This window comes from Oryzias melastigma, linkage group LG24 (genome assembly GCF_002922805.2).
Source record: "Oryzias melastigma strain HK-1 linkage group LG24, ASM292280v2, whole genome shotgun sequence".
Classification (NCBI taxonomy): Eukaryota; Metazoa; Chordata; class Actinopteri; order Beloniformes; family Adrianichthyidae; genus Oryzias; species Oryzias melastigma.
This window is the reverse complement of record NC_050535.1, coordinates 13,836,538-13,853,427: the sequence shown is the minus strand read 5'-3', so window position 1 is coordinate 13,853,427 and position 16,890 is coordinate 13,836,538. Positions and strand designations below refer to the sequence as shown.

The window sequence follows — 16,890 nt, the reverse complement described above, 5'->3', positions numbered from 1 at the left end:
TTGTACAATGTCCTTACGTCACACTCTAGTCGTTAACAAAGTGTGTGTAATGAGTTCAGGTCATATCAGTCCCCACAGGACGCCTGCAGAGTGTCCACACAAACTACACTCCTCATTTCTAACCTTCAGACTGCAAGGAGGTATCACTTGAACGGCACTTAGTGTTTGTGAAGACCTTTCGCCTGCAGCATGCCCATAGAAAAAATGTTCATGAACATTTTCACTCTAAAGACATAGTGGGCGGTCGACAATCTTAAAATTCTGTGAAGCCCTTGTGCAGATTTGCCCATTTTTTGCACATAGACAGTTGGTACAGCCATTAATTCTTTCATAATAAGTAGGAAAAAGTTGAGAACCTTTGGTTCTTGAAATATAACCTACAGGTGTGCAGCTAATGATTGAATATTGTCAGCTTGGTTATCTGGACCTTTTGGTTGATGGGAAAAAGTCACATGCACCAAATCCCCATACGGATGCAGGAAAGATAATTGCAAAACATCAACGACACATCAATATGAAGATAAAAAACTTTATTTCAATCTTCTAAGAATGCACAATAAAAAAAAAAAAAGAAAATTATTACCCTGCAAAGCCAATCAAACAAATGGTTTTCCCACCAGTGTGGTTGTGGGATAAATTAACAAAAATGCTTTTTGTTTAGAACAGCTGACCATTAAAGCATCTTTCAATTTAAAAAAAATAAATAAATAAAAGAAACGGAAAAATGGGGGATTTTATATCTGAAAAGTCCTCCTGTGTGAGCCCAGAAACACCAAACGTTCCGGCTCTAGACATCGTAACATTTCTGGATCTTCAACGACAGACAAGAGAGTGAATGAGTCTGTAACGCACTAGCATTGCTTTGTTAAGAAAAATATTAAATATATCAAGAATTGAAAAATGTGAACATTTCAATATCTCCCTGGGTGTGCGATTGAGTTGCCCTGTGACAGACCTTTTCCCCAAGAGTGGCTAGGATAGGCTCCAGCAGCCTTGTAACCCTGAAAGAGACTCAGTGCATTCAGAAAACGGATGGACGGATTTTCACTCTGATAGCTTTTGCACAAATGAGAAAACACTGTACATCAAAAACAAAAATATATATATAATTTATCCTATTGCATAACAAATGCTGTTTCCCAATATTTTGAGTGTGTTCAGCATTTTAGGACTCTTGATTTGGCAATCCATCTCCAGAGAAAAACGGTTTTTACTGTCACATGCGGCTACAGCTGCACATTTCCACATTTCCTCGGTCAGCATTTAACTTTTTGATAAAAAAAAGTTTTCAAAACGTCAAAAAAACGACATTACTGCTGACTGAGAATGATTGAACTAAACATTTATATTTCATTACATGCTAACTTTACATGTCAAATCAGAAAGAAAGTTTCAGAATAAAAGAAATGATTCTCAGATTATTACTTCACAATAAGGAAAACCGCTGATTTAGCTTTTTTCCTTTTTAAAAGTATATATACAGAGAAACAATCCAAATCAAGAAGAGAACGTCAGGCTCCATTTAGGCTGACTTAAGGCTGATGAGCCACTCCAAAAAGGTTTCTCTGATGGTAAATTTTGTTTGACAGCCATAAACTGCACCTCAGCTGTACGTATAGCTTTAGTGCAAAACCTGCATGAAAAGCTCCCAGGTCTGGCTAGTACAGCCCACTTGCAAGTGAATCCTGGTGTGGATCAGAAACAGTGTCAAACTATTCAGCAAACCAAAGAATGAGAGTAAAACCAAGAGGAGTAAAAGGTGTAAGAGGCGTCAAAAAAGCATATATTGAAGACAAATGTAAAGTAGTTATGACGCGATGGCTCTTAATAATATTTGAAGATTTGAAGACTGGCCAGTTAGCTTCGTTTTTGGTTGTTTGGATGTTTTTTCCCTCTACATTGAGAAGGTTTGTAGCTGCATGACTTTTGTGGGTTCAGCACTTGGTCCACCTTTGATTTAGTGTAGAAGCAAACCAAATCAGATGAGGATTTGAAATTTTTCCTGCCAAAACACCTAAACATCTTGAAAACAAATGCAACACTATTGAATTAATAAAAATAGATCACAATTTTTTAAAATGTGTCCCTCAGAGTTTATTTTATCCTCATAAAGGAGAACAGATTGTAGAGGACACCCAGTAAAGCACATATTGATTTTTTCCTGTAAATCATTACACGCTGTGACATCCACACCATCATCTGATGGGAAAACATGTTATTTGCTGTGAGAGGGCGTTTAGCAGCAGGGTCGTGTCAAAAAACAATGCAGACATCAGTTCATTACAAAGTTGGAATCATTGAAAATGATCTCCTTATGGTTACTCCATCACACTCCGTCTGTTTACTGTGAGCCATGAACAAAAATCAATTTTGAGCCTCACGCTCTGAACACGTGATGCTCTGACCGACTGTAGTAACTTTACAAACAGCCTTTGGACTTGTGTACACACATTTGGATTAGACAACAGGGATGTCTGGAGAATGTTTTTTTTGTGTAACTTAAATAAATTACCTTATTAACCTTCGTTAATGTGTATGATGTGAATCAATTAGCCTCATATATAATTTTAAGAACTTCTATATCCAGTTTTACATTTTCAGTGTTTAACGTAGACCAAGCACTACCAAGCATGGTGGTGGGAGGATAATGATTTGGTCTGTGACTTTCTGGCACTTTCTGTATACTTAAGGCAGAAAAAAATCAACTGAAAATTTGTATCAAAATTTACACTACAAATATTAAAAACATACAAATAAAAAAAAAGTCAGATCTTAAAGAGTGGATTAGAGGGAAAAATCATTCAAAAGCAGAGTGGATTATGGTTCCCTCGCTAAAATGCAGAAAGTTGTTACTTTAAAGTATTACTACAAATTTCTACAATATAATTTATTTAATTTTCCATTAATTTATTGTTCTGAAAAAATATTTTATTTAGGACGTTTATTTGATTTGTTGAAATTCTCCTTTACAGTTTTATTAAAAACGTGTCAGACAGAAAAAAAGAGGCAAATAAAAGTAAACATTTAGCTTTAAATTCAATTTATTATGAAAAATATTCTTCAGTACCTTCTATTTTGCTCCTCACCTTTCCAAAAGATTTGTCACCATTGAAAACTCACACAAAGGAGAATAACACATAGATATGACACAGATTGGAGGAGTCTTTTGCAAGAAAAAATAAAGTTTACCTTAAAAAAAAGATTATAAAATTAAAAAAATAACATATTTTTTTAAGTTCAACAAACAAAATGTTTTCTTGGTCAAACAACAATGAAGCAAACATACGAATAATGTCCACATCGGAATAGAGAAACCTGAGAAGTTCAAAGAAATTCCATCTGATTTTATTTTTTTTCAGAGAATCAAACATATGGCAGCCTTTGACATTTGGCAAAGCAGTGAAGATGTAAAACATATATAACAGCACCATGAAATGAGCTGTAGCCTCTGATCCGGACGGTAGCAAATTTTGAATTAAAAAAAAAAAAAGAACTGGCCTTCCATCACAGGAAATTATTGGATAAAGAGAAACTGTGGGTCAATATTTCCTATAATTGTCTCTGCATTGAAAAATACTGTATGATTACAACAAATTAAGGGTGAAAGCTGGCAATTCTGTTGATTCTTAGGTTTACAAGCGAGCATAACGGCAAAGTCCTTTCGTTCTGTCAGGTGGTCTTTAGCCTAACAGTTACTATCAACACTGCAAGCTGATACCCAGACACCCAGCAATCATGGTGGAACCTGTACGCAAACAAGGAATCGTGTAATCGCGTGTGATGCACCCAATTATTTGTTCCACCACTTATTCATCAGCATCCAAAGGGCACTGAAGCAAAAAGCTGCTGCAACAAGGGTTTTTTTTTTCTATTTTCTACAAACTGTGTGCAATAAACAATATCTATGGCCACAGCGTTTATAGCAAACCGCCATTTTAAAGGTGATCCTCGTCGGTTTAAGTCTCTGAGAAAAATAAGCGGAGTGTTTCTTTAGAATTCAGAGGAAGTCGTGGGCAGCATCATAAAGCAAGAGTATGTGGGGAACAAAAATGCTGAAGTTGTCCAAAGAATGAGGAACAGGAAGTGATGGAGATTTTAAGGTTTCCAGGCAAATATAAATCATCCACTTGATCTAGGTGGCTGAATCCTGGAGAAAAGGACAAAAAAGAAATTTAGACTGCATTTCTTAGACATAATAGAACATGAATGAGGCTGGAGCCTATCTGATAGCACCTTAATCTTTACAATATCAGTTACAGTTTTTATTTTTTAGATGACCAAAAAAAACTATTACTTCCTTTTTGATCCCCACTTTGATTTTCATTAAACAAAAATGAATTGTTCCCTATTTTTGCTTTGAACATTGTGACTTACTGTTTCTGCGTGATGGCGAGTGAGTCTAAGGAATGCAAACACTGTGTTGTTCTCTTTTGACTGGAAAAAGTCTTCATAGTCCTAGAGGAAAACAACAAAAAAAGAGAGAGATGTTGGGTGGATGACATCCATGTTTTGATGTTTGTTCTGAACCAGGGGTCTGAAACCTTCAACATTTAAAGAGCCAATCGGGTCGATTTCTCACCAACCACAACTCAACGAGAGCCACAAAGTCTTACAAAAATAAGACACTCCTTTGTATTTGTTAGTTTTACTGTTATGATAAAAAAAATCAATAAATCATTGTTTTTGTGCACGAATAAAACTAATTTTACAAGAAAAATAGCTTTTTTTTCTAAATATGAAACAGTTATTACATTTGACATGACTCCCTTTCAAAATAAAAGACATAAGATCATCTGTGATTAGACTATTTACAGTTTATTTGATAGATTATGGTGGGAATTCATAAACGTAACTATGTTGAATTAGTTCTGAGCTAATTGGCGACCTTTACGGTGTTTTTCGGGCCATGTGGTACAATTTAAACCCTTGAGACAGACCGCTTTATAATCCGGCGTGGGAATTGTGGTTGAATTCTCGAGTTTGGTGGTTTTAGAACGATTATGAAGCTGTAAAGCATTATGGGTATTGCAATCCGGGTGGACTGATACGTACTATTTTTCAAATGTTTATAAATTAGTTGAATAAAGTTTGACTGCTTTGTTTAGATGAATGTGCCTCATAGTCAGAAAAATATGCTACTTTTTAAAATGAAAAATATTTCAATTTTCTTCAACCAAAGAGCCCCGATGAAGGGGTCAAAGAGCCACATGTGGCTCCGGAGCCTCAGGTTGACGACCCCTGTTCTAAACAGACAAAAATGTGTTCAGACAAACCGTGCAGAACCTCATTGGACTGTCAGCGAGAGTAACTGAAGGCAGGACAGATAATCTTCCCGATCCATGGAAGTGGATTACTACAGGATTATTCTGCTGTGGGCAATCTCAGATGAGGACATAAACTAGAGGGATGTAGCTGCTCGATTCACCAACGTAAAACAAAAAAGTGTGTTGCTCATTTGTCTTTTATTGACGTCCCATTCTTGGTGGTTTCAGGACATCGGCCGACCCTTTTGCAGGGCTTTCTGGGAAGGCTATCCAGAAGCTTTAGGAATGTGTTGGATCAGGTTAAGGTCAGAGGTAAATACAGGCAAGACAAGCTCTTCCACGCCAAAAGGCTTTTCCTTGTCATTATAGACCTTCCTTTGTGCATTAGTGCACAGTGGTGGGGGGGTTCCCAAACTCTTTCTGCAAAGTTGGAAGCATTAATCTCTTGATATGCAGAAACATTTCACTTTTTTCTTGGAATAAAAGGATTAAACCCTTCTTCCAACAAAACAAGCCCATACTATAACTCCTCCTCAGTCAGAGGAGTATCATCTACACCTGATGCAGAACCGTCAACCATCAAGTGGAGAATCCCTCTAAAGTACCGTTTCCCATCTCCGGTCCTCAGGGAACACGGTCCTGCATGTTTTAATCTGCTTAAGCACACCGGATTCAGCTCTGTATCAGGCTCTGCAGACGTCTGATAAAGACAGTTATCAAGGAAGATTGAAAAAACAGTGCATGGCTGTGTTCCCTAAAGACTATAGAGTCCAATGACAGGGAGTGATGGCTGGGATCAACTGCCCAGCCATGAAAACACATTCCATGAATCCTGGACTTGATGCTCAGGTTACACCTTATCACAGTAGAATTCACTGAGCTCTGTCTTTCACAAATGTTTGTAGAGATACCCCTAATTTCATCCAACTGGGACTGAAAAACCTGATTTAGTTGTTTGGATGGAGCGGGGTAAAGCTTTTAGTCGTGTAGATTTGGTCATTTAACTTTGAATTCACAGAGAACACTTCATTGACTTTAATCCATGCATAAAAATCCAAACAAAAACTGCATTTTTGTTCTACTTTTCTCGTTTTTACATGTTTATCATCTAAACACCAACTTCTATTCCTCTGGTTACTTTTATGTACATCAGCTTTATTTACAAATGCTTCCCTTCATCAGATGTGCATCAATGATGCCCTTTGTTTCTAGGGGTAACTGTAACAACTAGAACCTTTCACAGTAAAAGAGACATTTGGGCTCATTTTCTATTGATCAATTGTTATTTTAGTTTGGGGTTGGACCTTGGTAGTCTTAGTTTGCTGGCTTTGTTTATTTGTTATTTTAGGTAGTTTTTGTTAGGCAGCCATTAGCAGGGATCTGCTGACTCAGCAGTCTCCATGACTTATTTTATGTTTGGCCAAAGAGCCACCACGGAGAGATAAAAGAGCCACATGTGGATCTGGAGCTGCAGGTTGCATGCAGACCCCTGGACTAGAAACTGGTCTTCATCATACACCGCAGTAATGATCATCGTTGAAGATCTGTGGAGGAAGCGGGTTGCCTCTCTCTGGCTGCTTATCCTTGGGGATGTTGCAGTACATCCAAAGCCTCTGTTCCTCCTGCATGGTAATGTCTATTTCCTGGAAGTTGATCCGGTTTGCCTCCAGAAAGCCCACCACCGCCTGTTGATGTTTTTTTACCTGGATAAAGACAAAAAAAAAATTATAACGACGATTCTGTATAAACAACTTCATAAAGTTTCTGGGAAAATGTAAAGACCTCGAATAGTTTTGCCTGAAAACTTACATCTTGTTCTAAACTTAACCAGGAGTTCTATAATACTAACATGTCACATTAAGACCCATCAAATGTTGATAAGGTCGGTCAGTCCTTATAAACTTCAGAAATAAAGCAGAAAGGGTCAGATTAAGTAAATAAATGCATTAATTTGACGTGGAATATGCAATATCTACGAGCATTATGAGTTTTAGAAAAGATTACAGAGAAATAGAGAAGTTTAGGATTGAATCAAAAAGCTGATATCATTATTTATAAACAGGTAAAATGACACACCCAAAAAAAGTGATGACAATAAGATAATTAAATGTGGTCAAAATCGTTTTTACTGTTATAATTTTCTTTTTTTATGGGCATATATGGAACATTTTTATTTGGATAAAAGCATTTTAGTCTAAAATTTGGGATTTATACTTTAAGGTTCAGGACATATTAATCGCAAAATAAAATAATTATAATTTAGCAGTTGACGGAGAGCAGAAATACGCTCTTTTACTTTGGAAAAAATGTAAAATGAAAAGTGTATGTGTGCACATTTGTAAATAAATATATCTGAAAAAAATCTTTCGTACACAGACAAATACAAATGTGTAAAATAGATTTATTTTCAAAAAGATTGCAAGCAAATTTTTAATAATTACTTTATGAATTAAGTAAATAAATCACCCAAAATACAAAACCCAACTCCCGATGGCTCCATTTTTGCTCTACGTAGCAGAAATATAGCAATTCAGTGATTTTAACATTGACCCAGTTGAGATGGAGTGCGGGGTAATGTCAGCGGTGCATTTAAAGGTTATTATTATTGCATATTACTGCACGTCTCTAAATGCTCCACGTGGAAATAAACACAACATTGCCAGCTGTAATCTGGCGCAGACACAGCTCCCCAAAGCCCTGATCTGCAGGACATTCTGTGATTAAAACCTCACGCAGGGGGCTTGGGAATTTTGTGGAAGAGAAAACATTTAAAAGTTAAAAATAGAAAGAAAAAACTTCCACTTTAGGACATCCATTAGATGCAGGAGAAGTTGTTAAGTTATTAAGGTTTCCTAATGTATTTTGTTCCCATTCTGTTTGTTAGATCAGAGATTTTATCTTTCACATTTATTCCACTATACTGGCTCAAAAGTTTGAATTGAAAATAATTTTTTTTAATATGTTTGCATGAAAAAGAATCCTAAAAACCAGATCAATTTAAAGAAAAATTAATTAAATTAGGCGGAAAATAATCCTAATATATGAGAATTCAACAAATATTATTGATGTGAGCATTACCTCATATTTTAGTATCTAAGAAGACATGAATTACAAGAAATTATTTAAATGTCAAATAATGGAAACTCTCTCGTTTCATACATTTAATTCTTCTTTTGGTTCTTTCAGGGTTTCTATGAAATTTGGGGGTTTATGCTGTCAAATAAAATAAAAAATACTAATAATGTTACAAATTTATTTGGACAGAAATATCATCTTAAAATATAGATTCTATGATTTAATATTTTAGATGGTGGATAAAAGGTTTCAGGACTGAAAAAAATCTGCATGTTCTTATGTCCACAAGAGTATGGATGGAGGGAGAGAGATTTCACCGGTCTGTGCGAGCGTTTTTCAGAATGTAGGACATCCAAATGCTCAAATCATACATGTTCCTGCATTGTTTGTGAAGGCTTTCAGTTATGGGGATTAACGAAGAGGCTGATAATCCTTCAGTCATGCAGAGAAATAAACATATAGAGGCGACAGACAAAGACAAACATTGTTACTAATAAAAAAAAAACAAAAAAAACAAGAAAATAGAATATACCAGTTTTTAGACTTTTTAAAGTCTAAAAAGTATTTTTAATCAAAATTATTTACATTTTTCCACATAATTATGCCATTATGCTTTGATAAAGTTCTCCATTCACTATTTACTGGGTCATATTATTTAAAAAACACACACAAACAATGAGATAAAGCCTTTATTCATTTAAAAAATGATGAGACTCATCATGACACATGTATTTACTCAGGAGTAGGGGTTAACCTAATTTGCATCCTATCCATTCTGTGCTGATAATTTCTGCTCCACTAATCTGCTTAAAGTCTTAATGGAACCATCATTTGGTCACAACATTATTAGTGTTATTTTGGGTAGGTTTGCCCTTTTTATTCTTTGAATTTGTGTCTTATTTACTTTATCTATCAACTTAAATCAGAAGAATTGAAAAAAAAGACTCCAGATTATAGTGTATTTAACTGAGTTTGTCCATTTTTTAAAACATATGTCACAGAGTTAAAAATATCTCATTTCCTAAACACACTGCAGATGTCCTTTATAAGTCATTTGTTAATATGATCTAACTCTTGACTCATTCGTGCAGGAGTGTTGTTTGAGGATTTTCTGACTGCACTCACATCAGCTGGATTCTTTCAAAGTCATGTGACAGTTATTTGCTGAGACACTTCAACAGGTTTACATAGTTCTTTAAAACATAGACTGACCTCATCAACTTTTGTTATTCTTTAAACTCTGACAAAAATCACAAAGAACCAGCAATGCATAAATGTAAACATTGAGTATTTTGCACGCTCTTTGGTGAAATTTTCTCAGGAAAATTGATCCACATGCATAAAGGGTATTTAAAAATAATATTTGTACAAGAAGGGAGAACTAAATGTATTTTTTTTTCTCTTATTAAGTAAACAATGTACAGCATGGAGCTCAAGTTACACGTTTAAATGAATAAAAATACTAAAGAATCAGACACAATTATAGCCTTGATTTAAGGATTTTAAGGTTGCATATAAAATGTAAGACAAAATAAATAAGAAAAGGCGTTTTTCAGACCATGGCTTAATTTAAAAAAATATTTTTTTTTGTTATTTTGCAGCTGTGAGGGCATCGCCCCTGTACTGATGAAACGCAGACTTATGTTTGACTGATTCGACACAGACTAACAAAATGTTTGACTTCTATTTGACTGATTCGACACAGACTTACAAAATGTTTAATCACCTGCAATTCTGAACCATTTTAATCGCGTTTGTTTGCAAACACTCACCGCGACAGATCCACTTGATGAGGCGATGTAAACCCTGATGACCATTTTAATCCCAATTTAATTTCTGTCAGTCGATTGACAGTTTATCGTCGCTAAACCGTGTTAGTATTCCGACACCAATTAATGTCAACAATAGTTCATCAAAGAAAGAACACTTCCTCTAAAATTAAAAATGCGACAGGGTTAAACACGCGTGTACTCGTGTTGTGATAGATTGAAAAACGCTCTTTAAACACAGGCGACATACGTCACATGAAACTTTGACAGTTCCGGTAATTCTTTCAAAATAAAACTCTGAATGGCTGCGCTCTGCGTTTAGCAATGCATTCCTATCTAATTGATCTTACATTTAAAGAGGTGTAAATTAGAATATTTCCTAAACTAAACTAAAATTAATCTATAAATAGTAAATTATTACAAATACATCTAAAATCACTGTTTCTGCTTTTACTTTGAAAAAAATAGCATTTCTGCTTTCTCGATTTACAGTAATCTGAATCTCTTGGACAGGTAATTAGAAAGAAAATTTACTTGGATATTTTATATACAAAAAGTTTGTTTTATTATTATTATTATTTTATTTACATTGTTATTTTATTCCACAAAAAAATATGTTAATATATGGTAATATTAAGATCCTGTGCCGTGTTCTTTAACTTGTAAAACAGCGCCACTGTGGTTGCTTCGGGGTAGTACATGGAATAAGTGGTTGCCATGGTACGGCGTTGAGAGGCTGCATGCATGGAAAACATTACTAAAAGTGTTTACAGAAAAGAAACGAGTAAGTTTTCGATGCGGCCTCTCTGTTTTTCCCAGATTTGTGACAAAAGTTGACGCTTTTAAATGCATTTATGGCTATAATACACTCCCAAACGGCGAATGGGTAACCATTATGGCATTTAAAAGTCAGCTATAGTTTGAATTAGCTTGCTAGTACTTCAAGTTAGCATTAGCTAGGGGAGTTTTATAGCCTTTGACTTCGTGTTGGTTTATTAAAATGAGTTACGCTAACGTTTCTAAATAACAAATAAAGCAGAGATGCTCGTACTAATAGGCTTGAATGCTTTTAACCCCACTTGTTGATTGTATTTCCATTTTTACCCTCTTAGTTGACATGCTAGCACGAGCGGCTGTCAACCATCGCTCACCCCGGTCTTTCTGGAGACATTAGGTAATGTCTAACTGAGGCTACACTTCTGTTTAGCTTTGGTCTTCTATGTGAGACTGCACCCAACCTAATTTAGAGTTATTCGAGAGTATTTTATTCACCTTGTCGCTCCAAGTCAGGGGGCGTCCTTGGTTTGTTTGTATTTATTAGCAGCCATTTGTGTTTTCTCAGTGTCCTGGAACTACTGCAAAGATAATCAGGAATGTGGAAACGATTCAGGAGAATGAAGAGGAGCCAGAGAGCGTGAAGAAGACGAAAGATAATGTGGTGGGTGTAGAATTCCTCTTGCATGTATCCTTAAACATCAGATTAAGACTTTTAATGAAGAGATTTCTGCAACCAGCATCAGGGATTTAACTATAAAGTATCTGCTTTTTGTAAACAATACTAGAACTTAATGTTCAACACAGTCTTTAAATGCCATTTAAGGTTAAATGTACTGTTGTTGATAAAAATATATATATATTTTTTCTGCTCGTTTCCATTTGTAGTGATGTTGCATTGTGTGCTGATGTTGCCATAGATGCATTTCCATGAAGTGTTTCTATGTAATGAAGCACTTAGAAAAGGGCCAGGTGACTGCATGACGTATGCATTTTATTAACATTACTTATTTGACACAGAACCACTTATACTAAAAGGTGTTTTTTATGCAGAAGAATCCTGTAAATAAATTATGTTTCACTCTGTATTTGTGTTTATTTCTTTAGCCGGACAGTCCAAAATATTTCAGAATTATACATATAATATAAATGGCTTTTTGTTTGTTTTTTTACTATTTTTTAGTGACCACATGGAGTCTGACAAAGCACTTGACTCGTATGGAGACAGTCGGGATCAAAGCCGAAAGTCCCATCAGAGTTTATCCAAAGATTCCAAACCATCTTCCTCAAGGAAAAACCAGAACAGCCTTCAAGACCGGATTCACAACGAGGATGAGAAAAATAGCTCCTGTAACAGCAAATCCAAAACAAGGAGGTGGGACTCGGATCCAGATCGGGACCATGTGTCCGACGAAGAGGAAAGACGAAGCGACGGCTCATATTATTCCGACGACTATGATAGGGAAAGCCTTTCAGAGCGCTCGCTGTCTTCGTTTTCCCGTTCTCGGACGCCGTCACCCGCCTTACAACAAGGGATGAGAGCAAAGCAAGCTCCTAGAAACGCTCACCGAAAAGCAGGTGAGTGTGTTTAGTCAAGTAAAGGAAGAAAGATTTAAAGCAGCAGTTTTAATACACTTTATTCCCCAGTTGATGGCAGTAAAAGGCCACTTTAACATCCTCTTTCTGATGCACAGAAAGACCAGCTGGTTTTGATGCAAGTAAATGACAACACATCATTGTTTTGATCCAAAATCTAAGTTATTATTTTATCAGTCAGATTAAATTTCCTCACAATTCAAGTGTGGCAAACATCCCAATTTCATTTGTTCAACGACATGTATGTTGTTTTCCAGTTTGTAAGAGATTTTGTGTTTCTTTCAACCTTGTTGCAGGGGGTGCTGGGCGCTGGGGCGTGTCTCGTCCAGCTGGCCTTTCCCTGACCCAGCAGCATCACAGGGGAACCCGATCTCTAAGTAAGGACTCATCACCTCCCAAAGACCTGGACCTGGTGACCAAGCGGATGCTTTCTGCCCGCCTCCTGAAGATCAATGAGCTGCGCAACGCTCTGACTGAACTGCAGCAGAGCATGGAGGATCTAAAGAAGGAAAATCGAGTCCTCAAACAGGTAGATCTCTGTCAACATTTGAGCTCAAACTGCAAATAATTTAAAACACATACAGGTACTATTAACAAATGTGTCCGTGCTTCAGCTTCAAGCGCGTCAAGAGAAAGCTCTGCGGCGTTACGACGACACGGAAAGTGAGATTTCTCTTTTACTAGCACGCCACTCCAATGAGACCCACGTCCTCCGAGAGAGACTCAGACGCACGCAGGAGCGGGAGCGCGTGGCAGAGCAGCGTCTAAAGGACGCCGAGGAGCAGCTGCAAAAGAGGCGGGCGACTATTGTGCGGCTGAAGAAACTGGTCGACCAACGAGAACTCGGAACCAGAGACGAGCTAAGTCGCCGGCTGGATGAAGAGAAAATGAAAACCCAAGAAGCACAGCAGAGGATAAAAGTAAATTTGAAGGTTTTTTTTACATCCAAAAGTATGAAACAGAGTCTGGGGTTTCAAAATAAAATAACCAGAATGAAGATTATTTTAATATTTACTTAATTTTTGGGGTCTTTTACCAATAATCCCTACTTTTGATTTGTTTTCATTACATATTTTCTAACTTATCACCGAAACACTTAAGTGATTTCCTGTTTCACATTTTTAATATGGATTTTTGCGATTTTTAAAATCCAATATACTTTGTTTATTTATTTATTTTATTTATTTATTTTTTTGTCATTTAATAGTTTTAATTAAAAAATTCCAGTACTTTTGGTTTTTTTTTCGGAAAACTTTTATTTTGTAAAGTTGATTTTTTTTAACTTCAAGTTTAAATCGAATTTTAAAGATATTTCATTTCTATGTTGAATTTTGACATAAAACTCAAAAGTTTGTCTACTATGAAGCAAAAAAGTGTCTTCAAACTCGTACAATTACACACTGAGATTCCAAATATTCATTAAACCAAAATAAATGAAGAATTATTTAGTTATTGTTGATACATCTGCGATGTAAGCATATGCATTGATGTGACTTTTTATTAGAGTAACACCAAAATATTGCGACTGGTATTATAAAATAAAAATAACTCTTGTTTAGATAGTGGAGTTTTACAGTAAATTCTACAAAATAATGTATACTTAACAAATGACGGTCCCATACGGATAGGTATAGGATAAGTGGTTAGGAATAAAAAATCTTCCTAAAAAATTTCGGTTTTTGAAATGTCTTTCCTCCCTAAACTGATTTTTTTTTTTTCCCCAAGGACCTGGAACGGAATCTGGAGCTCACCAACAGCAGCTTTCAAAGACAAATAGCTGTGGAGAAGAAGAAGACCGTAAGCGCTCAGGAGGAGGTCCGGTCTCTGCAGGAGGAGCTGCAACGACTGACCAACAAACTTAAGGTGAAGCAGCCATACTACTTTAAAAAGGTTATTTTCTTTTTATTTGAGATCCTAATCTTTTTTTCTAACCAGGAAAAAGAAAGAGATCTGGATACTAAGAATATTTATGCCAACCGCATGGCGAAAGCATCAAAGAAAGACTCTGAAGGAGGCACCAAGCGGAAAAGTAAGACGGAACAGAATGTTAGCGTATGCTATTTGATGCATAAGCAAAAGTAATTAATATGTGCTTTTATTTTGTTGTCCACAGTTCCCGGCTCAGGCAGCTCCAAGGGCGTTCAGACTGATGACAGATTGTCAAGTCTGGATTTTCCCACGCCGCCCCCTGCCATCTGCGATGCCAACGAAATAAGTCACCAGCCACTCGGAGAATACATTTCACTTCAGGTGTCTGCTCTTCACTCTTATCCTTTTCTGGAACTTTCTCCTTTTTGTCTTATAAACTCTTTCTGTCAGCAGGAAGTTGACCGAAGCGACAGGCAGACGACTCAGAAGACGGAGAGAACAGGAAAGGAGAAACACCTGGACTTCAAAATAAAGCTGGACCCGGGTGTTCCTGAAGAGAAGCCCAAGAGATTAAGAGAGGGTAAAGGAATACCACTTTTTTTTTTTTTGAAAGCGGTACAAATTTCGATGACTTAATTTACTAAAGATCTCCTTCTGTTGCTCCAGTTTCTCTCCTCTGCACGTCTTCTCCATCTTTTTCTGGTTAAGGTTTTTTCCACGTTCTGGTCTGTTTGCTGAGCCGGATTTGTTTATTAAACACAGAGATGCCCTTGTTTCTACAACAGAGCCGAGCAACCTCTAATGAGCGGCCTAGAGCACACACTAGCGCACGCTCAGCAAATTATACACCTGCTTGTATCTGTTGCTAGGTAATGAGATGAAACTCAAATGCAGTCTGATTCCTCTGAGTGTAGGAGTCACGCCATTGACTTGTGTCAATAGAATATATTTCCTCTTTTTTCAAGTTTATTAAGATCAAATGAAAATGTCATTTTACGTTCTTAGGCTTGGAGAAGGAAAAGGAGGAAGAGGAGAAAAGAACGACGGCAGATTTGGGGGTAAACCAGAAGGAAGGAGGGGCCCTCTGGAAGCACGGCCATGTCCAGGAAGAGGTGGCGAGGTGGAACCAGGAGTCAATGTCCAATCAGCAAGCAGCAGACGAAGTGCGACGGAAGAAAGAGCAGCTGCTGGCTAAAATGCGAGAAATAGACCAAGAAAACCTAGGAGCTCCGGACTCGAGGGTGGACGAGTCGAGTGTTCTCCTGAACAAAAAGAGCTCCAGTGACCAGACTTCTCCTCGCCCTCTGGTCCAGAGGCAGAAGAACTCTAGCACAGAACCCGAGGAGACGGGTCGGTTCCTGGCTGGAATCAGAGAAGGTGGAAGGAGAAGACCGGGTTTAGAGAGTGGAGCTATCACGGCGCCGCACACCCAAACTCCCACTGACGAATTGGCGTTCGGAGGCTACGCCCCGTCGTTTGGACATTCACCAGCCAGAGCCTCCTTCGGCTTCCCTCCCCCTCCACCAGATCTGGACAGGAGCTCGGCGTTGGAAAGCATCTGCGTCTTTAGTTTGAAAAGGTCAGAAACAGAGAAGGATAAAGACACGGACAAGAAGGTGGTGAAGGACAAGAAGTCCCACCTCATGCAGCAGCTCTTTGGGTCCACTGTGGACAGTTTGAGTCCTCCTAGTAAACCAGAGCTTCTCAGCAGCCCCCCACCTACAAATGGCGTGCACTCACGCCGGGAAAGACTCATCAACTTCAGCTCAGGGTCTCCAACCCATCAGGCGTCCGTCAACTCTCTACGCGTGGAGGAAAGCCGACCCGCTGTCCGTGCCATCCCTTCATTTGACGACGATTTAGAAGAACTCGCTCTATGAAAAATGTCCAAAATAAACAAACGCTAGTAGGATTTGATTTATAAAAGGAAGTAAGCTTAAAAGTACGAAGAGGGTTCCATCATTCCACACTTTAGCACTTTATTCAGTTTGAAAAGTTCAGGAATTGTTTTGGTCTGTTTAGATAATTTGTGATTTAATTTATTCATTTTTGTATTTATCTTCTTTGTGTGGGGAGATTTGGTAGTTAATGGAAAGTCAGATCCTGTGATGTAGTTTTTTTTAGGAGGAACTTGGTAAGAATATTATGTGATTTGACATTTTAGTGTATTGTTTGTCAAATCCTCTGTAAAATCCCTGGATTCTGGGCTAATATGTCATCTGTCTGCTCCAGGGTGTGGTTGCCATGTTTCTTCTTTTATTAATCTTAGTCAGGTATGAGGTCAGCACTACTGTATTTTGCTGGCAGATTATTAGTTAATTTTGTCTTTTTTTTTTGTTTGTTTTTTTTTGCCAGATTAACCCATAACATGAGAACGTGACTTTTATGAGGTTCCTGTGCTGATTTTTTTAATGTCTGCACAATGAGTTTTAATGACAATCAGCACTAAAATACATATTTATTCATTCTTAAACATTTGTACTAAAATTGTCAAATGTTTTCATATATATGCATTTTGTTTGATAGAAATATACTTGTGTTAT

The 16,890-nt window shown here is 37.1% G+C and overlaps 2 protein-coding genes across 7 annotated transcripts; one reads left to right on the top strand and one right to left on the bottom strand.

Annotated features, from left to right (window-relative positions):
- Positions 1 to 3,323: 3,323 nt before the first annotated feature.
- On the bottom strand, positions 3,324 to 10,350 carry sh3bgrl2 (SH3 domain binding glutamate-rich protein like 2). Its single transcript, XM_024291958.2, has 4 exons — positions 10,112 to 10,350; positions 6,782 to 6,967; positions 4,375 to 4,455; positions 3,324 to 4,147 (listed from the first exon to the last, which is right to left on the bottom strand). The coding sequence occupies exons 1-4, from the start codon at positions 10,154 to 10,156 to the stop codon at positions 4,133 to 4,135; spliced, it is 327 nt and encodes a 108-aa protein (XP_024147726.1). The 5' UTR covers positions 10,157 to 10,350; the 3' UTR covers positions 3,324 to 4,132.
- Positions 10,351 to 10,574: 224 nt separating this feature from the next.
- Positions 10,575 to 16,555, top strand: lca5 (lebercilin LCA5). 6 transcript variants are annotated; one of them, XM_024291753.2, is made up of 11 exons: positions 10,575 to 10,621; positions 11,221 to 11,282; positions 11,451 to 11,546; positions 12,066 to 12,460; positions 12,775 to 13,007; positions 13,093 to 13,398; positions 14,204 to 14,341; positions 14,414 to 14,507; positions 14,592 to 14,728; positions 14,798 to 14,927; positions 15,353 to 16,555. In XM_024291753.2, exons 3-11 carry the CDS (start codon positions 11,542 to 11,544, stop codon positions 16,225 to 16,227), a joined length of 2,313 nt encoding a protein of 770 aa, XP_024147521.1. In that variant the 5' UTR covers positions 10,575 to 10,621; positions 11,221 to 11,282; positions 11,451 to 11,541; the 3' UTR covers positions 16,228 to 16,555. The 6 variants fall into 6 exon arrangements, with proteins under 6 accessions (XP_024147521.1, XP_024147523.1, XP_024147522.1 ...); XM_024291752.2 differs by lacking the exon at positions 10,575 to 10,621 and adding an exon at positions 10,716 to 10,892; XM_024291755.2 differs by lacking the exon at positions 11,221 to 11,282 and having other exon boundaries at positions 10,601 to 10,621.
- Positions 16,556 to 16,890: the final 335 nt, after the last annotated feature.

Coding starts and splice junctions, on each gene's coding strand:
- sh3bgrl2 (XM_024291958.2), bottom strand. CDS start 10,156: ATGGTCATCAGGGTTTACATCGCCTCATCAAGTGGATCTGTCGCG. Junction 6,968..10,111: donor CATCAAGTGGATCTGTCGCG/GTGAGTGTTTGC, acceptor GTCTTTATCCAG/GTAAAAAAACATCAACAGGC. Junction 4,456..6,781: donor ACGATGATCATTACTGCGGT/GTATGATGAAGA, acceptor GTTTTCCTCTAG/GACTATGAAGACTTTTTCCA.
- lca5 (XM_036210467.1), top strand. CDS start 11,956: ATGTTTCACTCTGTATTTGTGTTTATTTCTTTAGCCGGACAGTCCAAA. Junction 13,399..14,203: donor AAGCACAGCAGAGGATAAAA/GTAAATTTGAAG, acceptor TTTTTCCCCAAG/GACCTGGAACGGAATCTGGA. Junction 14,928..15,352: donor GCCCAAGAGATTAAGAGAGG/GTAAAGGAATAC, acceptor TTACGTTCTTAG/GCTTGGAGAAGGAAAAGGAG.